The 26,124-nt window shown below is 42.6% G+C and overlaps 1 protein-coding gene across 7 annotated transcripts in view; it reads right to left on the bottom strand.

Annotated features, from left to right (window-relative positions):
• Positions 1-5,357: 5,357 nt before the first annotated feature.
• Positions 5,358-26,124, bottom strand: part of MAP3K4 (mitogen-activated protein kinase kinase kinase 4) — a 222,110-nt gene continuing 201,343 nt past the window's right edge. For all 7 annotated transcript variants that reach the window (XM_068231736.1, XM_068231739.1, XM_068231735.1 and 4 more), the window contains 5 exons: positions 23,546-23,705; positions 21,887-22,009; positions 19,927-20,033; positions 13,247-13,426; positions 5,358-5,881 (listed from right to left, as the gene is read on the bottom strand). In XM_068231736.1, the coding sequence (XP_068087837.1) occupies positions 5,861-5,881; positions 13,247-13,426; positions 19,927-20,033; positions 21,887-22,009; positions 23,546-23,705 (591 nt within the window). In that variant the 3' untranslated portion in view covers positions 5,358-5,860. The remainder of the gene's footprint in view (positions 5,882-13,246; positions 13,427-19,926; positions 20,034-21,886; positions 22,010-23,545; positions 23,706-26,124) is intronic.

Genomic DNA, 26,124 nt, shown 5'->3' with positions numbered 1-26,124 from the left:
TTGATACATTAATGATTTTTGTCTATTTTTACATACAAATCCCTCTGAGTTTCCTCAAGTTATTCGATATTATATATCCTTATATTTGTCTATGGTTATTACTGGCAGAGAGAACTGAGGAGCCCAGAATAAACTGAGTACATTTTATGAAAATCCTAAGCAGAATTTTTTGCAACACACTCTATTTATAGCGATGAAGAAGGACCAAGATACCCTGGATATACCCAAAATTTACTCCATATATAAAACTAGATTACCCCAATGTATAATCAAGCTACACTATATATATTTAAACACTATACTTAGTATACAGTGTATCGTGATTATACGTAATATTAACTATATGCGCTATACTATATACTACCTGAATACTATGTATAATCACATTACACCATAGAGTAACTATATACCAATATACTAAATAATCACGCTACACTATATACTATACCTGTACACTACCACCCATATTTTTTGGGTTAGAGGACAAAAATGGGGGAAACTAAATACAGGGAGTGCAGAATTATTAGGCAAATGAGTATTTTGACCACATCATCCTCTTTATGTATGTTGTCTTACTCCAAGCTGTATAGGCTCGAAAGCCTACTACCAATTAAGCATATTAGGTGATGTGCATCTCTGTAATTAGAAGGGGTGTGGTCTAATGACAACACCCTATATCAGGTGTGCATAATTATTAGGCAACTTCCTTTCCTTTGGCAAAATGGGTCAAAAGAAGGACTTGACAGGCTCAGAAAAGTAAAAAATAGTGAGATATCTTGCAGAGGGATGCAGCACTCTTAAAATTGCAAAGCTTCTAAAGTGTGATCATCGAACAATCAAGTGTTTCATTCAAAATAGTCAACAGGGTCGCAAGAAGCGTGTGGAAAAACCAAGGCGCACAATAACTGCCCATGAACTGAGAAAAGCCAAGCGTGCAGCTGCCAAGATGCCACTTGCCACCAGTTTGGCCATATTTCAGAGCTGCAACATCACTGGACTGCCCAAAAGCACAAGGTGTGCAATACTCAGAGACATGGCCAAGGTAAGAAAGGCTGAAAGGCGACAACCACTGAACAAGACTCACAAGCTGAAACGTCAAGACTGGGCCAAGAAATATCTCAAGACTGATTTTTCTAAGGTTTTATGGACTGATAAAATGAGAGCGAGTCTTGATGGGCCAGATGGATGGGCCCGTGGCTGGATTGGTAAAGGGCAGAGAGCTCCAGTCCGACTCAGATGCCAGCAAGGTGGAGGTGGAGTACTGGTTTGGGCTGGTATCATCAAAGATGAGCTTGTGGGGCCTTTTCGGGTTGAGGATGGAGTCAAGCTCAACTCCCAGTCCTACTGCCAGTTTCTGGAAGACACCTTCTTCAAGCAGTGGTACAGGAAGAAGTCTGCATCCTTCAAGAAAAACAGGATTTTCATGCAGGACATTGCTCCATCACACGCGTCCAAGTACTGCACAGTGTGGCTGGCAAGAAAGGGTATAAAAGAAGAAAAACTAATGACATGGCCTCCTTGTTCACCAGATCTGAACCCCATTGAGAACCTGTGGTCCATCATAAAATCTGAGATTTACAAGGAGGGAAAACAGTACACCTCTCTGAACAGTGTCTGGGAGGCTGTGGTTGCTGCTGCACGCAATGTTGATGGTGAACAGATCAAAACACTGACAGAATCCATGGATGGCAGACTTTTGAGTGTCCTTGCAAAGAAAGGTGGCTATATTGGTCACTGATTTGTTTTTGAATGTCAGAAATTTATATTTGTGAATGTTGAGATGTTATATTGGTTTCACTGGTAAAAATAAATAATTGAAATGGGTATATATTTGTTTTTTGTTAAGTTGCCTAATAATTATGCACAGTAATAGTCACCTGCACACACAGATATCCCACTAAAATAGCTAAAACTAAAAACAAACTAAAAACTACTTTCAAAAATATTCAGCTTTGATATTAATGAGTGTTTTGGGTTCATTGAGAACATGGTTGTTGTTCAATAATAAAATTATTCCTCAAAAATACAACTTGCCTAATAATTCTGCACTCCCTGTACACTCAACCGTGGTGTGTCCATGGTACAGGAGCGTCTTGTGGGAAAGGGGAGTATTAGAAGATGCCTGACCAGATCTACGCATTTCATTCTGTAATAGGGTGTAATAGTGCCAGGATCACTATTTGTCAGAATATGTCACTCTGCCTCAACCGTGTTTGCTATAACTAGGAGGTCACTATTTTGCAGGGGCCCAGCAGTATACTACTAGCAGCCCAACACTAAAAACAAACACTCCCCCTCCAGCTGCAGAACTTTATGTCCCAGGATGGCCAGCCGACCACATACAGAGATGTGTGCTGATTGGCAAGCTGGAAGGCTGCATCTGGTCACCTGGCCAGGGAATTGCTTCACTCCATATACCTCGGGGCTACCGATGTCCCTCCCGCCTCCACTGAGGGATCCAGCTCACCCCACTTGGTAAATCTTAAACATGTGTCCCTGAACTTCCCTCTCGCTGTCTGTCATGGCAGCAGCGGCCTGGCGTCAGACCCATGGTGGCAGCGGCTACTGTTAGTCCTCTAGTTGCCACTCGCCACCACAACGGACACTTCCAATCAGGCCATACCGCTCCCCAAAATACATAAAGCGTGCCACGTCTATGGCACATACCACTAGAACAAGGAGAAGCCACTCACCACATCAGCAAAGCGGCTGCCTGGAGGAAAGACGGAGGCGTCAGAGCGCCTGCCATAGAGGGATGAAGTTGGAGCGAGCTCCTGAATGAGTAAGAACTTTTTTTGGGGGGGAAATGGGGCACACCTGGCACATATTCAGACCACACTCTTGGGGTCTTATGGTCCGAAAAATATTGTATATCTACACTATACACACCTCTACACCACAAAACATCACAATATACAATTCTAATCTACACTATGTTAAACACTACAGTAGAATCCTTTTATTGTAAACTCCAAGGGACCAGGAAGAGTAGTTTACTATATCAGAAGTTTACCATAGCAGAATTCATACATTGTATATTTATACAGATGCATTTGCTGTGACCTGAGGCCTAAATTTACTAAATCCAGAGGTTTACTATATCAGAGTTTACTATAATGAGATTCTACTGTATAATACACCTACACTAAACACTAACACATTTTAAACTTATTTTATACAAGCTAGATACGAGATGGAAAATATAGTTACTAGCAAACAGTAGGGAGCAGACATCAATAAGCAGGATGCTTTGTTTATAATCACTGTGACTTACAGAGAGCCAACTGGCGGCTCTGCTACTAGCTACGGGACCAGCTACAGTGTAGAGTCGGGTCCTCTACAGGTCCACCATCAGTTGGCTGATTGTGTAATGGTTAAGGGCTCTGCCTCTTACACAGGAGACCAGGGTTCGAATCTCGGCTCTGCCTGTTCAGTAAGCCAGCACTAATTCAGTAGGAGACCTTTGGCAAGTCTCCCTTACACTGCTACTGCCAATAGAACGCGCCCTAGTGGCTGCTGCTCTGCTCTGGCGCTTTGAGTCCGCAAGGAGAAAAGCGCAATATAAATGTTATTTGTCTTGTCTTGTCCTGTCCTGTAGTACATTACCGGGAGGAGAAGCACATGGATGTGGTCCGTGTAGCTCTCCTCTATACTCATGATCACTAAGATCATATCTTAAACCTTAATGACTTTAATACTGCACATTATTTATATACAATTCATATGTTCCCATTATCACAAGTTTAAGTGACTTTTCACTCAACTTTTTTTTTTTTTTTTTTTTCATTTTGTGTTTATATTGGGTTTCTTTTATTTTTTCCTTGGTAATATAACACACACAGATATAAATAATGTCTGGCTAACTATCCCTCCCACTATTTAACTACCAGCAACTTCCCTGTAAAGAAAAAAAAAACTTGCTGCAGGGTTTTCTTCCCTGCAGGGAATCAAAATTATTTTTACATGTTTTATTTCAGGCTGCAAAGCAACAAAAATGTGAGTGATTGCTTTCTTTACCCAGTGTACGAAGAGCCACCAAAAAGGGTATTGAGGTTATATTTAATCTGCTTCATCCTCATAAAATGCAACTGCCAGCAAATTGCCCAGATTGCACTGTTGGGACGTGTGGGGGGGTTTTATGATTTTTTGCTATTCACATTACTTTGTACATTTTGTCTAAAAGTATCACTGTACAACGCTAAAATAAGCATTACAGTTTTCAGAAATGATTAACTCCGGAGGAAGAAGTGCCACAGCGGAAGTTTGTTTGGTTTACAGATGAGATTTTGCCTTTTGTCGGTGTAAGGATGTGGTTTGTAGGACAGACTGTAATGCCCTGCCAGTGCCAATGAGAAACTTAATGTCACACTGAGAAATCTTTTAAACAGCAAAATAATATTGTTGTAGCTCATAAATTGCTAGCTCTGGCGTTCTGCTTCCCTGAATAAAACCTGTGGCAAAATACATCCTGCAAGATCCACATTTATCCCAGAAATAGCTATTTTTATATGCATTTCCTATGGGATATATTAAAGTTGAAAGTGCAGTAGTATAACTGATATTTTCAGGTTAGAACATACTGTACAGATATGTGGATGCTAGTAACAAAAATGATTAAAGCAGATCTCCAGGAAAAAGCAAACCGGTTTCGCAAACTAGCGTCATCAGGCAATCCCCTGATGACGCTAGTTTGCGAAACCGGTTGGGAAGGAGACAGGAGGCACCTTTATACTGTCCTACACTGCTGACCCATACACATGTGCAACTTTATGCGGTTTTTACTATGAAAACTATATTAAACGGTTTACACTTAGAGTTGCCATTTGTTTATTTTTTATGAGGTTTTACTGATATCCATTCGTGAGATGAATCATTGCTGAATTGTTGCTTCCTGATGTCCTACCAAAGCATTGATACAACCTTATAATGTGGGTTGTCACCAGCTGGTAAGTCTCTTTCCTTTTTCTGGGTATCCATGATTGCAGAGCTGTGCTGTGACCCCGATATTTAGTGTGGTGGAGATTTACCTGCTCTTATTCTTTGTTGAAGACTCGTTTTCTGTTTTTGGATTATGCGCTGATTCTATATAATTTACCTGCTTGTGAACTCTGGACATTGTTTTTCTCTCAGCGTCGGCCACTTTGTTTCCTTGGGGCTGATACACATATGTAAACGTAATGTAAAGTTCACACATTACACAGTGCGATGGATCGTCTTGATGGATCTTGGCTTATGCATCTTCTAGGAAAAGATTCATATGAAGTAGATCTTCCCACTTCAATTTGCTCTAGGAAATTCCTTACCTGATCCCCTGACCTCCCCCCTCCTGCAGTCATTGAGAATAAATCACTACTACGTTCTAAAATAAACCATTTATTAAGAAAATGTCCTTCCAATTTCATCAGTTATAACTGTTCTTGCATAACAAATCTGAAGCTGACTGTAAATGAACAAAGTTCACAGTGCACGCAACAAACGGGGGTGGGGAACATTTACAAGGTCCAAAATGCTGGGTAGTAATACTACAACTTGAATTAGAGTCTGAAAAAGTCAAAACAGTACATTTTATTACAATTCTCATTCATATGAGAAATGAAAAGCTAAAGAACCAAGTAAAACACAATAGTCCATGTACAGTAGTAATGGCACTTCACATGCAGATTTTATAAAAACAAAAACATAGGTGGTAACATTGTATAACACATACAAGAGCAGCAGCAGAAGGGACGCCCGTCACCTGTGCAGTATGAAGTCACGGTAATACACAATGTTGCACTGCGTGCCCCAGCTTAGTTTTTTGTAAATATTACATACAGTAGTGATTAAGAAATGACTTGCTGGAATACGATAGGCCATATTTTCATTCTTCATCTGTGCAAACCTAATGACAGGAGAAAAAAATGTGTTTTATTTCCAGTTTCTATTATTTTTATCTTCTTACAAAATAGCTTTTAAAGGATTAATGCATATAGAATTTTTTTTATCGTCTTTCTGTAGCATCTATAAAATAAATTAGGTATCAATATGAAAGTTGACTTATCTTTCCTTATAAAACTATGCTAAGTTCCTGGCTGTCGGGTTAATTATGCATGGACAATGAGAGGCAAAATGCTCCAAGTTGATACAGAACTATGCAGATATTGCATGCAAACTTATGCAGACTGAAAATGGACCAATTAAATTCCACCTTGGCAGAATTACATGTGCATTTTAAGCCGCATAATTTTGCATGCAATATACAGTGGAGGAAATAATTATTTGACCCCTCACTGATTTTGTAAGTTTGTCCAATGACAAAGAAATGAAAAGTCTCAGAACAGTATCAATTCAATGGTAGGTTTATTTTAACAGTGGCAGATAGCACATCAAAAGGAAAATCGAAAATATAACCTTAAATAAAAGATAACAACTGATTTGCATTTCGTTGAGTGAAATAAGTTTTTGAACCCTCTAACAATAAAAGACTTAATACTTAGTGGAAAACCCTTGTTTGCAAGCACAGAGGTCAAACGTTTCTTGTAATTGATGACCAAGTTTGCACACATTTTAGGAGGAATGTTGGTCCACTCCTCTTTGCAGATCATCTCTAAATCCCTAAGGTTTCGAGGCTGTCTCTGTGCAACTCTGAGCTTGAGCTCCCTCCATAGGTTTTCTATTGGATTAAGGTCCGGAGACTGACTAGGCCACTCCATGACCTTAATGTGCTTTTTCTTGAGCCACTCCTTTGTTGCCTTTGCTGTATGTTTTGGGTCATTGTCGTGCTGGAACACCCATCCACGACCCATTTTCAGTTTCCTGGCAGAGGGAAGGAGGTTGTCGTTCAGGATTTCACGATACATGGCTCCGTCCATTTTCCCGTTAATGCGATTAAGTTGTCCTGTGCCCTTAGCAGAAAAACACCCCCAAAGCAAAATGTTTCCACCCCCATGCTTGACGGTGGGGACGGTGTTTTGGGGGTCATAGGCAGCATTTTTCTTCCTCCAAACACAGCGAGTTGAGTTAATGCCAAAGAGCTCTATTTTGGTCTCATCAGACCACAGTACCTTCTCCCAGTCACTCACAGAATCATTCAGGTTCATTGGCAAACTTCAGACGGGCCTGCACATGTGCCTTCTTGAGCAGGGGGACCTTGCGAGCCCTGCAGGATTTTAATCTATTGCGGTGTAATGTGTTTCCAATGGTTTTCTTAGTGACTGTGGTCCCTGCTAATTTGAGGTCATTCACTAACTCCTCCCGTGTAGTTCTAGGATGCTTTTTCACCTTTCTCAGAACCATTGACACCCCACGAGGTGAGATCTTGCGTGGAGCCCCAGAGCGAGGTCGATTGATGGTCATTTTGTGCTCCTTCCATTTTCGAACAATCGCACCAACAGTTGTCACCTTCTCTCCCAGCTTCTTGCTAATGGTTTTGTAGCCCATTCTAGCCTTGTGCAGGTCTACAATTTTGTCTCTGACATCCTTGGACAGCTCTTTGGTCTTTCCCATGTTGGAGAGTTTGGAGTCTGCTTGATTGATTGATTCTGTGGACAGGTGTCTTTTATACAGGTGACTAGTTAAGACAGGTGTCCTTAATGAGGGTGACTAATTGAGTAGAAGTGTTTAACCACTCTGTGGGAGCAAGAACTCTTAATGGTTGGTAGGGGTTCAAAAACTTATTTCACTCAATGAAATGCAAATCAGTTGCTATCTTTTATTTAAGGTTATTTTTTCAATTTTCCTTTTGATGTGCTATCTGCCACTGCTAAAATAAACCTACCATTGAAATGATACTGTTCTGAGACTTTTCATTTCTTTGTCATTGGACAAACTTACAAAATCAGTGAGGGGTCAAATAATTATTTCCTCCACTGTATGTATAATCCTGTATCAACTCGCAACAATTTTATCTCATTCACCATCCCTACTGCTGGTCCTGTGTCTCTGATTCTTTCAGCCACATACATAAAAGGCGTATGAACATCAGGTTCTGTGGTTATAGTGCACCAGAGCCAAAGCTCAGGTACAAAATCACGTATTTAGCCAAGAGGAGGGAAGACTTTGGATTCTCACGGTGTCCTCTGGTCCCCCGTTGCTGCTCGCAGACCCGCCAAATATTACCAACAAAGGCTTGTGGGTAATCTGATGGGGGCCACGCTCCTCTTCAAGCAGGAGTGCGGCTGTACGTCACCTGTGCAGTATGGCTGTGCTCGTGCCATAGGAGAGTGGCACCGATCAGCTGGAGAGTCCTGGGCAGCAACGAGGGACCAGAGGTTTCTGCAGGAAGCCTCAATAGAATCCAGTTGTTTCCCTCTCCTTAGGCAAGTATGTGTTTCTGAACACACGTTTTGGCTCAGATTCTTTTTTAAAGTCAGGTTATTTTAGCTGCCTGCTTGTTTCAGGTATGCCATTCAGACACTACTTCAGCCAAAAGGATCAACACTACTAATAGGCAATTGACATTCTTTAGGAGGAAACAGATACAGCAGCCATCATATCCCTTTCACTACAGTGTCCTTTTGAGGAATGTATCAGATGTGAAGCATCTAACCATTATTATTGGAGTAATAGAAAAGGTGTGATTACATATGCCTGGGATGGTTACATATGCCTGGGATAACAGTGGTAATTATGCGTGGAGGTTAAAAATAAAAATCACTTTCCCTATGGTACGGTGCTGCTGTACAGGCAGGAGAAACGGATGAGTGAAGGAAATTGTGGTAGGTTTGTAAAGTGCACAGTTAAGTTTGGACAATATAAAAGTATTTGTTGACATTAGAACCATTACGGTACAGTCTGAATGCTAACAAGTGCCTTGGTGCACATATCGCCAAGCGTTGTCAGGGTAGAGCTCAAATCTATTTTCAGTCACTGCTCCTAACTGTTACACCAAGGGCAACAGATACTGTAAACATTAATTGCTGGGCTGTAAAGCTACAGCAGCTGTTACTGCTGTGCAACATGGACATTAAAAGGAACCTAAAATGAGAGGTATATACAGTGGTTTGCAGTCTAAATGACTCAAAAACGAGCCCTGTATGCCCAGCATTAGAGGCAAAGGATCAGCAGGACTGCCAGGCAACTGGTATTGTTTAACTACTTAAAGACAGCCTCACACCAACGGGCGTGAACGCGGCGGCAGCCCCAGGACCACATAATGGCAATTGGCATCAAGTCCTGGGGCTGCAGTTTCCCAGGGAACTGCCGCGCGCATGCGCGATCGTTCCCTCCCGCTTCACGGAACGGAGTTCCGTGAGTAGCCTGCTAGCCGCGAACGGCGTAAACGTAGGGGAAAGAAATCCCCTTTGTTTACAAGCGTACAGCGCTGCCGAGGGCCGCAGCGCTGTACGAGATCAGCGATCCCCGGCCTCTGATTGGCCGGGGAGCACCGTCCTCTCATCGGCTGATGTCTATGAGAATCGGAACAGGACGGATTGTCGTCCTCTTCCAATTTTTGTGACGGAGGGAAGGGGAGGGAGGGAAAGAGAGCCTCATAGGAGGCTGGGAAAAAAAAACAACAAACGTCCACAGCAATCAGACCCCTCCGGCGGAATGTCCCCTGGCCTAAGGGACAAAAAAAGGAGGGGAGTTTGATCGCTGGTCACCTAAGCTGAGCTGTGTAGGAGGCTGAAAAGCCTGCACAGCCCAGTGCAGCAAATAATGGCCTGGTCTTTAGGGGGGTTAGCACTGTGGGCGGCAAGTGGTTAAAAGAAAATAAATATGGCAACCGCTACAGTGGTTTGAAAAAGTATTCGGCCCCCTTGAAGTTTTCCACATTTTGTCACATTACTGCCACAAACATGAATCAATTTTATTGGAATTCCACGTGAAAGACCAATACAAAGTGGTGTGCACATGAGAAGTGGAACGAAAATCATACATGATTCCATTTAAAAAAAAAAATTACTGAAAAGTGGGGTGTGCGTAATTATTCAGCCACTGAGTCAATACTTTGTAGAACCACCTTTTCCTGCAATTAAAGCTGCCAATATTTTAGGGTATGTCTCTACCAGCTTTGCATATCTAGAGACTGAAATTCTTGCCCATTCTTCTTTGCAAAACAGCTCCAGCTCAGTCAGATTACATGGACAGCGTTTGTGAACAGCAGTTTTCAGATCTTGCCACAGATTCTCGATTAGATTTAGATCTGGACTTTGACTGGGCCATTCTAACACATGGATATGTTATGTTTTAAACCATTCCATTGTTGCCCTGGCTTTATGTTTAGGGTCCTTGTCCTGCTGGAAGGTGAACCTCCGCCCCAGTCTCAAGTCTTTTGGAGACTCCAAGAGGTTTTCTTCCAAGATTGCCCTGTATTTGGCTCCATCCATCTTCCCATCAACTCTGACCAGCTTCCCTGTCCCTTCTGAAGAGAAGCACCCCCAGAGCATGATACTGCCACCACATTTGACAGTGGGGATGCTGTGTTCAGAGTGATGTTCAGTGTTAGTTTTCCGCCACACATAGCGTTGCATTTTGGCCAAAAAGTTCCTTTTTGGTCTCATCTGACCAGAGCACCTTCTTCCACGTGTTTGCTGTGTCCCCCACATGGCTTGTGGCAAACTGCATACGGGACTTCTTATGCTTTTTTTCTGTTAACAATGGCTGGCTTTCTTCTTGCCACTCTTCCATAAAGGCCAACTTTGTGCAGTGCATGACTAATAATTGTCCTATGGACAGATTCCCCCACCTGAGCTGTAGATCTCTGTAGCTCGTCCAGAGTCACCATGGGCCTCTTGACTGCATTTCTGATCAGCGCTCTCCTTGTTCGGCCCGTGAGTTTAGGTGGACAGCCTTATCTTGGTAGGTTTACAGTTGTGCCATACTCCTTCCATTTCTGAATGATCGCTTGAACAGTGCTGCGTGGGATGTTCGAGGCTTTGGAAATCTTTTTGTAGCCTAAGCCTGCTTTAAATTTCTCAATAACTTTATCCCTGACCTGTCTGGTGTGTTCTTTGGACTTCATGGTGTTGTTGCTCCCCATATTCTCTTAGACAACCTCTTAGGCCGTCACAGAGCAGCTGTATTTGTACTGACAGATTACACACAAGTGCACTCTATTTAGTAATTAGCACTCATCAGGCAATGTCTATGGGCAACTGACTGCACTCAGACCAAAGGGGGCTGAAGAATTACACACACCCCACTTTGCAGTTATTTATTTGTAAAAAAAATGTTTGGAATCATGTACGATTTTCGTTCCACTTCTCACGTGTACAACACTTTGTATTGGTCTTTCATGTGGAATTCCAGTAAAATTGATTCATGTTTGTGGCAGTAATATGACAAAATGTGGAAACCTTCAAGGGGGTCCGAATACTTTTGCAAACCACTGTAGCGGTTGCCATATGTATTTTCTTTTGAACAACACCAGTTGCTTGGCAGTCCTGCTGATCCTCTGCCTCTAATGCTGGACATACAGGGCTCGTTTTTGAGCCATTAAGACGGCTCGATAGATCATTTACGACATGTCCGATCTCCCACTAGATTGTTTCGCCACTTGATTCCTGATTGCAGTGAATGGAAAAAGATAAGAAAAACGAGTGGAAGGTAAGAGAATTGACTGCTGAATCGAGCAGAGAAACGATCGAGCGGGAGAATCGAGAAAACAAAAACGAGCGGTGTATGTCCAGCATAATACACTAAGCCATAGACCCTAAACAAGCATACAGATCAGATGTTCTGACAAAAATCTGACAAGATTAGTTGCATGCTTGTTTCAGGTGTGTGATTCAGAGACCACTGATGCATGAACAATAAACAGGATGCCATGCAAGTGGTATTGTTTAAAAGGAAACAGATATGGCGGCTTCCATAAACCTCTCACTCTAGCTTCCCTTTAAAGGAGATTTCCAGGATGTGCTAAATTAAATCAGTTAGTACGAAAATTCTCTGAATGTTTTTTTAATTATTTTTGCATGTAATATGCTCTCTGCCATAGTGCAAGTCTGGCATCCCAGGCAAAAACATGTAGGCGGAGCCTACCGGCTGCCCACATGGTTTGGAAGACGTGGATGTGTATGAGCACTCTAACAATCGGACTGCTGCAATGCACGCAAGGGCAATCCTGTTTCGAGATGCCAGGGCACCAACTTGTGCTGTGACTTCATTCTCTGAACTGTTTATATTGGGTACCTGAAGATTATGCGGATGTCTGCCAGCTGATTGGTCACTAGTGGTTCAAGGAGTGGTGTGACACTCAAACACAATGCTGTTGCCAACAGTTCTGTGACTCCCTGTCCTGTGATTGACCGCTATATCCAGTGCAGCTGCCTGTTGCAAAGATTTTCAACTTGTCAACCCCCTTGAGCTATCAGTCTGGAGATGCTACAGTGTAAGCGTGGTGTGTGACTGTTGCGTGGGGTTTGAGCAGGGCCTGTCCTGCAAAGGTATACCACCTGGTGAGTGTGATTGTTGGGGCCCTCTGCCCACCAAACCACATGGGACAGCAGAAACAAGTATGTGGCTAATCCAGTCACACTCAACTCAGAAACCTCGGATATGCATACTTGGTTCAGGGTCTGTGGCTAAAAATATTAGAGGCAGAGGATCAGCAGGACAGTCAGGCAGTGTGCATTGTTTAAAGAGGATCTGTAAGGAAAAATAAAAGGAGCACCTGGGGGGGTACTTACCTTGGGAGGGGTAAGCCTCTGGATCCTCATGAGGGATCCCCATCCTCACGCTGCCAGCCGCCAAAGATCCTGCCAGGCTCAAAATAATCCTTCGAGAGCCTCACGCAGGCACAGTAGCAGTTTTCGTTTGGGCTCAGGCAGAAATAGCAGAGCCTGATCGGATCCGCATGTGCCTGTGCAGTAGAGTGGATCCAATCGGGCTCTGCTATTTACGCCTGAGTCAGAACGAAAGCTGCCACTACACCTGCGTGAGGCTCACACAGGATTGTGATGATCCTGGAGCCCAGCACCGGGCAGACCACGCTGGAACAGAGGAGGACCGGGGGTCATTAGGATCCAGAGGCTTCCCCCTCCCGAAGTAAGTACCTCCCCAGGGGCTTTTCTTTTCATACAGTGTCTCTTTAAAAGGAAATACAAATGGCAGCCTCCATAGCCCTCTCACTTCAGATGTCCAGTGTGTGTTATGTAGCTGTACAAAGAGGTCAGTTGTTCAGGGCTGGGTAGCGGGCTGTGTAGGCTGCTGCTCTTGGACAAGAAGACTTCACCATTTTTCAGTCTGTACTAGTAGCAATACATGTTGGTTATAGTAAATGAAGTCGGTAAAACAAGTTTAAGCATATATCAGAATGTTCACAAACCTTGACAAATGGATGGTCCAGAAGCTGACTAGCTGTCCATCGTGCCTTTGGCTCACTTTCCATGCAGTGAGAAAGGAAATCCTTTCCTTCTGGGCTTATTCTATCTGGCATGGGAGGCTTGTGTCCCATCCCAACTCTGTACATGATCTGGAAGTTGTGTTCATATTCATGCCATGGCCGCTAAAACAAAAGGAATATCACTTATTAATACACAAGCTTTGAAATTGCTTTTGCTAAGAGATGCATGGGAGACAGAGCTGTGATTATCTGCTCTAAGGCCTGGTGCACACCAGAGGAGTTTTTCTGAGCGTTTTGAGTTTTTAAATCAGCTGCTAATGCTATCCTATGTGTCTGTGCACACTGGGGCAATGAGGTTTTGTAAAAAAAAAACCCCATAGCATTACATTGGGAAGAGCTTTTGGAACCTCTAGCACCCAAACACTAGTGTGTGTGTGTGTGTGTGTGTGTGTGTGTGTGTGTGTGTGTGTGTGTGTGTGTGTGTGTGTCTCTGTGTGTGTGTCTGTGTGTGTCTCTGTGTGTGTGTGTGTCTCTGTGTGTGTGTGTGTGTGTGTGTGTGTGAGAGTGTGTGTGTGTGTCTGTGTGTGTCTCTGTGTGTGTCTCTGTGTGTGTGTCTCTGTGTGTGTGTGTGTGTGTGTGTGTCTCTGTGTGTCTGTGTGTGTGTCTCTGTGTGTCTGTGTGTGTGTCTCTGTGTGTCTCTGTGTGTGTGTCTCTGTGTGTCTGTGTGTGTGTGTGTGTGTGTGTGTGTGTCTCTGTGTGTGTGTCTGTGTGTGTCTCTGTGTGTGTGTGTGTCTCTGTGTGTGTGTGTGTGTGTGTGTGTGTGTGTGTGTGTGTGTGTGTGTGTGAGTGTGTGTGTGAGTGTGTGTGTGTGAGTGTGTGTGTGAGTGTGTGTGTGTGTGTTCAATTTTATATATCCTCCTCCACTTAGTTATTTATTTTTTAGATATCCCACAGTTATTTTTTAAATATACTTTTTAAGTTTTTACTGTTTCATTGTCTCTGTTCAATGACACATTGAGGGCTCTTTCACACTAAGACGTTGCGTTTGATGCGACGTTAAGGTTGCATAACGTGCCCCTAACGCAACGCATGTTAGTTTTGAAGTTGGACGTTATATTGAACTGCGTTATGCATCTCTTGATGCGTACTTTTCATCACATACTGATAGAACGAAAACAGCGCATGCGCCACATTTTTAAAAAAAAAAATAGAAAACATTACTGAGCATGTGCAAACAGTCCAACGTAGCTAATAAGGCAGACAACGCACAGCATGCAGCACTTTCTAAATATTGCTACACGTTACACACACTGCAACGTGAGCACTGTGAATGTCACACATACTTTGTGCTGCTGTGCGTTAGTTTGCGTTTATGAATTTTATGAACTATCGCACTGTGAAAGAGCCCTTACAGTATTGAAGTGTGCCAGAGCTAAAATCTATAAACCATTTTTATCTCTTTCCTCCTCTTAAAAGCCATTTTGTGCCAGGAAAGTGTTTTATGGCTGTAATTCCTCAGTGAGGATTACACTATAGTCCAAACCGGTCCCGACAGAAACTGTCACTTGCAAACCTAATTTTTAACTCTTTCAGGCAGAGAAAGAAAAAGAGTAGCACAGCATAGTTATTTGTGTGCTTGGCACTGTGCATATACATGTCTATTTCACTATGACACCCCGTGTATCCTTTAAAGAGACTCTAAAGTCTCATTAAAATCAAGTTTTTATATTAAAAATGTCTTTAACATGATTGCCCTAACTAAAACACCGCATCCCTGCGGCGGAAATCTAACTAAATTCCCCCAAACTCCCCGGGGCACACTGTGGGGAGCGCTTCCGTGAGGGGCAGAGCTTTCGGCTGCAGCTCTGGCTCTCCACGCGTCTATCAGCGCGTATCTCTGCCTCTCCCCGCCCCTCTCAGTCTTCCTTCACTGAGAGGGGAGGGGAGAGGCGGAGATACGTGCTGATAGACTCGTGTAGAGGCAGAGCTGCAGCCGAAAGCTCTGCCTCTCACGGAAGCGCTCCCCGCAGTGTGCCCCGGGGAGTTTGGGGGGATTTAGTTAGATTTCAGCCGTGGGGATGCAGTGTTTTAGTTGGGGCAATCATGTTAAAGAGCGAGGAGAACGCCAGCACATACCACTAAGGCTGCATCTGAAATGACCACCAGCTCAGTGTGAAGCACCTATATAGATTTTCTGCACACTTTGCATTCAATTCAGATGCAAATCATATGCAAATCTGCTACTACTTATTATGCAAACAGGAAACTCAGGAGGAGGGGCTGGGAGCAGCTAACCTGACAGTTACATAGTTACAAAGTTAAAAAAAGGTGGGGGAAAAGGCTGCGCGTCCCTAAACACATGTTGCAATTGAATGGTTAATCGCACAGGCATACACCGCCTCTGTCAGACTGTTTTTTAACTTTCTAGTCTAGTATAATATACTTTGCATGCAAACCATATTGGAAGCTAAAGTTCCTCCTAGTTTAATAAATGTTAGCATTTGTCTAGGATGCAGGGTATGCATTTTTCAGTCTGGCAGAGGCGGTGTATGCCTGTGCGATTAACCATTCAATTGCAACATGTGTTTAGGGACGCGCCGCCTTTCCCCCCACCTTTTTTTCAATCATGTTAAAGACATTTTTAATATAAAAACTTGATTAAGTAAGAACCCTAACTGCAACCTGTCTAGAATTCAAATTTAAATGTATCAAGTGTATGCTTATTTGCAGAGTGGTGTGAGATAATGTAGGAAGCAACTCAAATGTGGAGATCCTTACAACTAATATCCTCCATTTCTATTCTCTTCAGCATTTTTCTTTATCGCTGTGTGCGTTACAGGTGGCTGCATGCATGATTGTGAGCACAGATGGTTACCCATGGTTTAAATTGAAAACATTTCTGAATACTAACAGAGGATACAAGAAACTTGGCACCTGACGGCGAGAACCAGAAGTTCCCATGGTAAGCTTGGATAAGTGTTCATTCTGGTTTCTAGAAGAACTGGACACAAAATATTTAAAGGTTACTGCAACAGCACTATCCTACACTGTAGCACTAACTGTTGCTGTTTGACCTATCCAAACCCACCATATCATGCTTTGCTCAGAATCAGAGGTGTCCTATAGGAACAGACCTCTGTCCAGACAAAAATATAGAAGATTCCAATATTTATCTCTTTATAAAATGTGTTTCTTTCCTGCAATTAAGATCTCTTGGATACAACGCCTACTTGTCTGGCCTAAGTTCGGAGTTAAAGTGTTTAGGCATTCTATTTCAAAAGAGAATTTTTATTGAAATTTTGAACAAGAAAATACAAAACATATCCAGTTAACCCCCCCCCCCCCCCCCCAATCCCTACAACACCCAAAACCTGTGAGGCCCAAACGCAGGAAACAAAATGACCAGCAACCGTATATATATATATATATATATATATATATATATATATATATATATATATATATACACACACACACACACACACACACACACACACATACATATGTATATATATATATGTAGATAGAGATATATATATATACAGATATATATATATATATATACATAGATATATATATATATAGACATATATATATATATATATATATATAGACATATATATATATATATATAGATAGAGATAGATATAGATAGATATAGATAGATAGATAGATATAGATACACATGCACCAGAAGGGTGATAACATAAAATATACATAAACCAGAGACATTATGAACAACCAGGTAGGTAAACATTACAGGTGTATATCTGAGACACTTAAGGTGGCCATACACTGGTCGATTTGCCATCAGATTCGACCAACAGATAGATCCCTCTCTGATCGAATCTGATCAGAGAGGAATCATATGGCCACCTTTACTGCAAACAGATTGTGAATCGATTTCAGCCTGAAACCGATCACAATCTGTGGAGCTGCCGCCCAACCTCCCCCCCCCTCATACATTACCTGTTCCGGCCGGCGCGAGTCCCTGCTGTTACTGCTGCTTCTTCTCCGCTCCGGCTCCAGACCGTTCCTGCAGCTACTGAACTTCCTGTCCAGGGGAAGTTTAAACAGTAGAGGGCGCTCTACTGTTTAAGCTTCCTGCCGGGACAGGAAATTCTGTGTAGCTGCAGCCCTGGAGCCCAGTGCGGAGAAGAAGCAGCGGTGACTCGCGCCGGCCGGAACAGGTATGTATACCCGCTGTATTGCGTCGGTCGTCGGGCATTCGAACGTCGCTATTGACGCACTCCCGACCCACCGGCGAACGAGAAAAATCTTCCGCAAGGACGGATCGACGGGAACAATCAATTTTGGATGGAAACCGATCGTTCTGTCAGCGGTGTGCGCGGCGATTTCACAGCCGATTCGATCACTGTGATCGAATCGACCGTATATCAGCGGGAAAATCGTTAGGTGTATGGGCCCCTTAACAGTAATGTCCAGGTGAGGAACCACAGAGCAAGATTTGTCAACCCATTGACCCCATACCTTATCAAACTTAGATGGATGCCCTCGTGTCTGATAAGTAAGGCAATACAGTGGCAAGTTCTTATTGACCAAGTCCTTAAAGTCATTCAAAGAAGGGGCAGTCGAAGATTTCCACTTGAATAGTAGGCTTTTTCTTGCGTAAAAAAACGCTAACCTGAGAAATAGTTGTTTATGTCTACCACAGGTGACATTATCAATGATGCTCAACATTACGGCCTTGAAGGGAAAGATCAACTGGTCTCTGCAAGATCTCAGCAAGAAACTGAGTAACCTGGGACCAGAATCTCTGGACCGGTTCACATTCCCATACACAGTGTATAAATCCTGCCTCCGGATGTCTGCGTTTATTGCATTCCGAACTGATACCACACCCCATTTTTGATAATTTTAGGGGAGTAAAGTAAATTTGGTGTAGCCATTTAATTTGAATTAATTTATCATTAGCGCTGATCACACTAGACATATAACTGGATTCGACCTCTACCCAATCTGCTGTAGTAAATAGGCAAAACTCGGACTGCCATCTGGATTTAGTGATTTCAAATCTCTGAAAACCTGATTTAAGTGACAAAGCTGAATAATATCTCGATATTTGTTTAGATGTGTCTTTGTTTAGTACCAGAAGTTCCAGCTCGGAAGGCTTAATGCAGACCCCTGAAGTACCCATTTGGGGTCTAGCAGCATCACAGAGCTGAAAGTAATGAAACAGGGAACGTCGTGGGAGAGTGTTTAGGCATTCTCTTACTTTCCTTACACATGAGGTGTGACTCACCTAGATAATCTGCATTACAACTACACAAGCATTTCCAGAAAGAGGTCAGCTATGAAGCTTTGCTTCTCTTGAAACAGGTTTACTTTTAAAAAGAACTTGTCAAGACTTGCAATAGTCAATTCACACTACTGCCAAGTGTACATACCACAAAGTCTATGCAAGTACCTTTAATAAAATTTAAATCCAAATCCATTCCAATCTTGCCAGAGAGCACCAAATCCCTAGATGAAACTGAATACAGGCCTCTAGGAATTGGTCTGCCTCTTCCAGCTTTTAATGAAAGAAAAGCTACCAGCAGAGATTCTTCTGTGAATTGAGGGTGTACCTAGCTCTTCTTTGCCATCATACAGACGTCAACAGTTTGTAGTCAAATGCATTGAAACACACCTGAAATGTGTTTTCTTAGTTGTAGGAGGGGGACACAATACATTTTATTTTGGATGTCATAGAACACCAATGCATCTATTCCAACAAAGCCTGCAAGTCCCTGAAATCACTTGGGTTAGGGACTTCTGATGCAATGATTAGCACAATCTGGACACAATTTTTGTTAAATTAAAGGTGGCCATACATCAGGTGACTTGGCGGCCGACTGACCATCCAATTTGATTATAATAATTGAATTGGATGGTCAGTCGGCCGCCAAGGCGCCTGATGCATGGCCACCTTTAATTTAACAAAAATTCTGTCCAGATTGTGCTAATCATTGCATCAGAAGAAAATCGATGCCGCCAAGTGCATGCCTGATTGACAATGTGACCAATTTCGGGACGAGCATACTGCAAGATGTTCGGCCGACTTGGGCGATTGGGTGCGTGGCAGGAACGCAGTGCAATTTCCTGACGCTCGACAAACACAATGAAACCCCTAACGCTGTGCCCCCTAATGTAAATGTCCCCCTGTGCCCAGTGTTAAGTATACATTACCTGTCCGAGGCCTGCGCGTGTCCCTCCGCTGCTCCGGGCGCAACCCTCTCTTTATACACGCACGCTCCGTGTGACCTCACACATGCGCACCCTTACACCACGTGGAGCGTGCGTGTATGCAGAGGATGAATCCCGGAAGCCAGCGGTGGACAAGCAGAGGCCGCGGACAGGTAATGTATACTTTACACGGGGCACAAGGGGAAATTTACATTAGAGGGCACAGCATCGGGACGACGCACAAGGCCAATTCTGGATCAATTTCAGCATGAAATTGATCAGGAATTGGCCTGTGGTATATGGGCAGCTGACAGATCTCTCTCTGATCAGTTTCGAGATTTGTCTCTTGGTCGAATCTGCCCATACATCGCTAGATGTATAGCAACCTTAACTCTACATGCTCCTCCTTCAATACGTTAGTTTAAAAGTTCCGTTTATCCGACTATGCTGATTGATAAGGGTGTCATCTTTCTCACCTTTCCAGTGATCATTTCAATCAGCACACAACCCAAACTCCAGATATCTGCTGCCCGTCCATGCCCTTCTCCTTTTGCTCTTGTAATAACTTCTGGGGCCATGTAAGCTGCAGAAATATGGGTACATATTATATTTCTGTTATACAAAATAAACACTGCATATCAGTCGTAGAGATGCAATAAATGAAATATGTCACACAGAGTGACTTGACTAACAGTATAAATAAGTGCAAAAGCTGCTTCTTATCACACTTTGTAAAATATTGTGACACATTCACAGTCTGCAAATCTGCTTCCATGAACCGCAAAATACAGTAATATTAACTAGTTAAATTTAGTGAGCCCTAATGGGGAGTAGAATTAACGTCTGGCATAGTATTGAACATAAACATATTTTCATACTCTTTGTTGTCCATACTCGCACTTGTCTCTGTGTAAAAATCACAAAGCCCAGGGCTGCTATTACATATATAGCATTAGATAACCAAGCTCATTCGGTTAGTCCCGTTATGAGGGAAAAAAAACTGTCTGCTATGCTTACAGAGCTGCTCACAGGCACTGAATCCTGCAGAAAAACAATTCTCACGGCTCACTCACACTTGAACGGGAATCGCGCGATTCCCGCTCAACGCAAGCCACTAGCCCATGTAATCCTATGGCAGTGTTCTCACATCGCGGCATTTTGTGGTTAGCGGCAAACGCGCTACATGCAGCTTTTTGCCATCGATTCCAGAGCGATCACAATTAGCATGTATAGAACCGCTAATCGCGATCGCCCACAAAACGCTACTTCATCCAGTGATTGTTTCGTGTTTAACACGGAAAAATCACTCCCGCAAAACGCTAGTGGTAATCGCTAGCATTTTGCAATTCTAGGTGTGAACGGGGCCTCAGTGATGTGTTTGATCAGTCTTATCAACTGAAATTAGTGTTGAAAGATCAATCTGAGCAGCGTCTATGGCAACAGCAAATGTACAGCAACTGATGGCCATAGAGAAATACAGTCTATGAACCTCCTTGGCGGTATGATTCTTTCTGGATTTAGGGTCTAAAAGCAGTACAATTTTTTCATAAGCTTTTAGACCTTAAAATTCAGTAAAAATCATACACAATAGCGATCTGCAGCAGCCCCTACACATTACTCACCTCCCTGAGATCCAGCGCTGCAATTCTTCCTCCTGTCATCCAGGTGGCAGTCTACCTCTATGGTGAGATCACCGCCTGTCCCCACGTGACAAACGGCGATCTCACCTGAGGGATGAAGAGCCTCAGAGGACCCAAAGAAGTCTGGCTATAAGTGTTCAGATCTCGGGGAAGGTGAAATGCTCTGCATATTCCGCCCAGCCGCTACCCCGACCGAGGCTCGGGATTACCGCTTGCTGCATCTTTTTTTCACCCTGAGCCTGGGTCAGGCAGACAGTCACAGAGGTTATCTCCTTAAGTAACTTTTTATCAATGTGTCTATATTACCATAGTTCTTATGTTGTGGCTAATATGTTGAAGCTGAAGGGAGTGTTTAGTCGTGGGAAAATGTTACTTTTTGTTAAAAACGGGCTTTCGGTTTTGTTTGTTTTTAGTTCAGAGCAGCTATTCCCTTCTAAGATGTAAAACCAGTCGAATGCCAATCACAGCTGGCAATTGCACCACTTTGATTAGTTGGATTATGTAAACAAATCATTAGTTGCCAATCAGAGTAATGCATTGTCAGCTATGATTAGGGGTTATTTCAAGAAATAGTGGAAGTTGATTGTGAAACACAGGCGATTACTGCATCTAAGTACAGTAAGCTATGATAGAATTCCATTTACCTTAATTAGTATGCATGCTAATAGAGGTTCTTCTGACATCAAAAGCCATGCTATTGTTGCAAAATATTTTAATTCCTCTGTATTTTCCGGGCTAGGTTTGTAATGTTGCTAACAGTGACAGAGTGCTGTCATTTCTACAATAATAATCTTACCAGCAGTCCCTAGCGTACTATTTACTTCTCCTGGCATAGTCTGTGCATTGTTCTTCAGCTTCACGGAGCACCCAAAGTCTCCCAGCTTTATTAGTCCAGAAGAAGTAAGAAATATGTTTGCACCTGTGAATGGGATGTCAACAACAGTGGGGTGATTATTTTTTTTATAACCACACAGAAAGACAGATGTTAAGCTGAAAAAATGTTTACCATTAACCCTAGCAATATACAAAATTAAACTGACAGTCAACTTAAAACAATACATTTTTATCATCAGAGGTAGAATCTCTTGTTACAGCTCTGTGAACAGTGAAGTAAAGGCTGCATCTGAGAGTAAAGGCTGCATCTGAGAAACCTTACTGTCCATTCCCAGTGCCTCCCACTATTTACATTTGTGCAGGGGGGCTTTCACTGATGTGCCCCTCTTTCATCCCTGTGCCTCCTACATTTAGGCCAGCATGCTCCGAGGCTACAGACACTTTCACTCACTGTCTGTGTACCTATGGGAATGGCATCACATGTGGGAAATATGAGTAGGTTGGTAGCAGTTACCAGGGTTCCAGTACGTAGGAGGAATGGTCGCAGAGGTATTCAAAAGTAGCTAATCAGGGGTGAGATATATTGCCTACTGGCAAGTGTCTGAAAAGTCTATAAAAGACTTTTAAAGGATACTTGACCCAAAAGCAAAGCTATCGAAGTTTGCTTATACTGGATCTACATCCCTCTGAGCATTGTCCGTTCCTCTTCTCGTTCTACCCGTTCTCCAGGATCACACCTTGTAAAATCTTGCTTTTGGCTGAAGTCAATTTTTTTTAGACAGGAAGAAGCAGACTTGCTACGATACCCCTACCTATTCCTTCCTCTTCCCCACCCCTTAAGGTGAGTGAATAGGGTGGGAAGAGGAAGAAATTGGAGGGCTCTAGGAGGGAAAATAGCTGCATGCTTCCTTTTTTCCTGTCTGAAAATTTTACTTTTGCCAAAAGTCCAATTTTTCAAGCAGTGATTTCAGGGACCAGAGGGGAACATGGTGGGTAATGCACAACGCACAGAGGTTTGTGGATCCAGCATAGACATACCATTGTGCTTACCTTAGGTATACTTTAAATACGCACACCAATGTTGTGTGCAGGGGGCAGGCACTGCCAAGGCAGCATGCCACTCAGGGGGCATGGCTTATGGGCAACTTTTTAAAATGCAGGTTATGGCATCACACTTCTACAGAAAAGGATATTATTATTATATTACCACTGCATTAAATGCTTGTTTTTGGTTTAGGTCCGCTTTCAGCAAGAATTAAGTCCCAAGTCTTATGCGCTTTATCCCAAAAAATCCTCCTTATTTACCAACAAAGGCAAGCAGGATGAGTACACATCCACTTTAATACTTCAAATACATATCATTCATATCTACAGTATAAAGTAAACGTAGCACTTCAGTCTTAAAACACAAGGACAAATTGAATAGTATGCTTATTGCAACCTTCAGAAGTGCTTCATAATTATGAAACGGCACAGCACTTATGGTGAATACTGTTGCAAATCACTTAGCAACCTGAAAGCACCCTGTGAATTGGTTCTGCAGACTATTATCCTTGATCTGTTACATTCTAGCTATATAACAGCAGCTCTACAGTACAGAATGTAGCCGGGTGGCTCTTACCTTTAATATCCCGATGGACTATGCCATGTTCATGAAGCACATTTATTGCGATTGTGATCTGCTTTGTGTAAAGTCGAATAACGTGCTCTTGAAGGCCGAGTCTAGACACTTCCTCTAAAGTGCCCTCATCACAATATTCCATAAAAATGTACATTTCTTCCTGGGTATTGGGGAAAACACTATATTAGTTTTCACTTTCACAGGAAAGTAACAAAAACTGTCACACAGTTTTGTGTTTGATTTTATTTGAATTAAATTAGGCACACATTTGACCCCAATTGGTGGTCTGTACGTTGTGGTCAGGGCCAGGTATTGCAGTGACATACCTCCAGTAAGAAACCCATACATTATGCACCAGGCAAGTCATCAGGCATATACTTCCCTGATCTTAAATTGATCAAGGAGCAGTGACTGTATTACCATGTTGCACCACCTGATTTCAGTTATACCGTGTTTCCCAGAATTTAAGACCTACCCTGAAAATAAGACCTAGCTTATATTCCGAGTATGCTCGAAATATAAGCCATCCTCCTAATATAAGACCTAGTGTGGCAGTGGACTAGGCAGGGACACAGCCGGCACTGGGGACCAGCTCCCTGACCCCCCGTCCGCTCGCTTTATCTCCTCTCTTCCTGCCCGCTTTACCCATTAAGTTCTCTGCTCCCGGTCCCCTCCATTAAGAAAGTCCAGATCCCCTGCTGCTTATCCCCCACATAATTCAAACTGCAGATCAGCGGTGACGTCAGCAATGTAGTCCAGTAACAGCGCCGCCCTATACAGGAAGTAAACAGAGATCACTTCCTGTATACGGCAGCGCTTACTGGACTACATGAGCGGCCTTTACTGCTAATCTGCGGGGTGAATTATGTGAGGGATAAGCAGCAGGGGATCCGGACTTTCATAATGGAGGGGACCGGGAGCCAGGAACCTAGGTAAAGCGGTCGGGCGGGAACGGAGGAGGTAAAGCGGGCGGGCAGGCAGGCGGAGATCAGTTTGTATAATAAGGAGATTTAGCTATAGCCAGGAAGAATCTGGCTATATACTAAAGGGAGATCTGGCTACCCCCCAGAATATAAGACCTCCCCGAAAATAAGCCCTAGCACATCTTCTGAAGGACAAATTAATATGAGACAGTCTTATTTTTGGGGAAACACAGTCTGTGACTAAAAATCTTTAAGAAAATAGAATTGCTGACATTGCTAGCTTTCTACCAATCAGTGCAGTGAAACATGAGTCCCCACTACAGTCCCCTTAAATGCTTTTTGTAAAATTACTACATTTTTCTAAACAAACTTCTTTCAATAATTTGACCAGATTTATTCAACTGTGGGGACAGGGGACAAGTTAGTCATGGCATTTTGCTCAGTTCCCTGGGTTTATTGGATAAAACATCTAAAACATTGTTCGAAACATTGCACAATGTAAGGGCTGCTTAGTTTAGTCTTTTGTGTGGCTCCTACTCTGCATTTTCTAGATATGTAGTAAATTGCACTGTGAAACCTCATATCAAGACAGATGCCAGAAAAACTACAACAAAGTGGAGCAGCTGACCAGAACAAACAGTCTGATTTCTTCACTCGTTTAACAGCTGAAATCGGATTGGTTGATCTAAGTAGCTGCTCCACTCTTGCTCCAGTATTTTGTGCACCTGTGTTGATAAATCATCCCCATTGATCTTTCCAGTGTGGAGACTGCATGGAGTGTACAGAAAACAATGCAAACTGTCTGACAAGTAAAGCTGGCCATACACTTATTGATTTCCACCCAATGTTCCAAAATCATCGACTATTTACTGAAAAGAATCGAATCAGAAAGAATAGATTCCTACCATACATTGCACATCAATTTCCAATACATTCCAGCAGGGAATCTATTGAAAATCTATTGAACTAGGCTAGCTATAGGCCATCAATCTGCCACTGCTCTTGCCCTGCCCCTGATTGTTTTACATTTTCCCTCTTGTCCGATCTATAATTTTGAGCGATTTTTTTGTCAAAATCGATCAAAAATCGATCTGAAATTTTGGGGAATCGATTTCCAGCAAATAAATTGAATCTGCAAGTAATCGAATGAGAAAATCAATTAGTATATGGTCAGCTTTAGAAGCATCTTACTTTTCACTAGATATTTAATGGGATTGTATTGTCGCCATGATACAGATCTCTCACTGTGCTCTCACTGTGCTGGGTTTTAGAAGCCATTCTGAAAGCACAGCAAAACCAAACTTTTGGGAAATCCTTCTGAACAAGTCTAGTTCAGCTTTGACATGCGCTTAAATACTTATCAGATTACAAGTTATCTAAGACTAAGTAATGGGGTCTACATGTTTTTTTCAATCAGCTGTTTTACATGCAGTGCATCCAGAAAGTATTCACAGAGCATCACTTTTTTCACATTTTGTTATAGCTTTATTCCAAAATGTATTAATTTGTTTTCCCTCAGAATTCTACACACACCCCATAATAACAATGTGAAAACGGTTTACTTAAAGTTTTGGCAAATTTATTAGAAATAAAAAACTGATAAATCACATGTACATACTTATTTACAGCCTTTGCTCAATACTTTGTTGATGCACC

This window comes from Hyperolius riggenbachi, chromosome 4 (assembly GCF_040937935.1).
Source record: "Hyperolius riggenbachi isolate aHypRig1 chromosome 4, aHypRig1.pri, whole genome shotgun sequence".
Lineage (NCBI taxonomy): Eukaryota > Metazoa > Chordata > Amphibia > Anura > Hyperoliidae > Hyperolius > Hyperolius riggenbachi.
The sequence above is the reverse complement of the archived record's forward strand: the minus strand, read 5'-3'. Positions and strand labels throughout refer to the sequence as shown.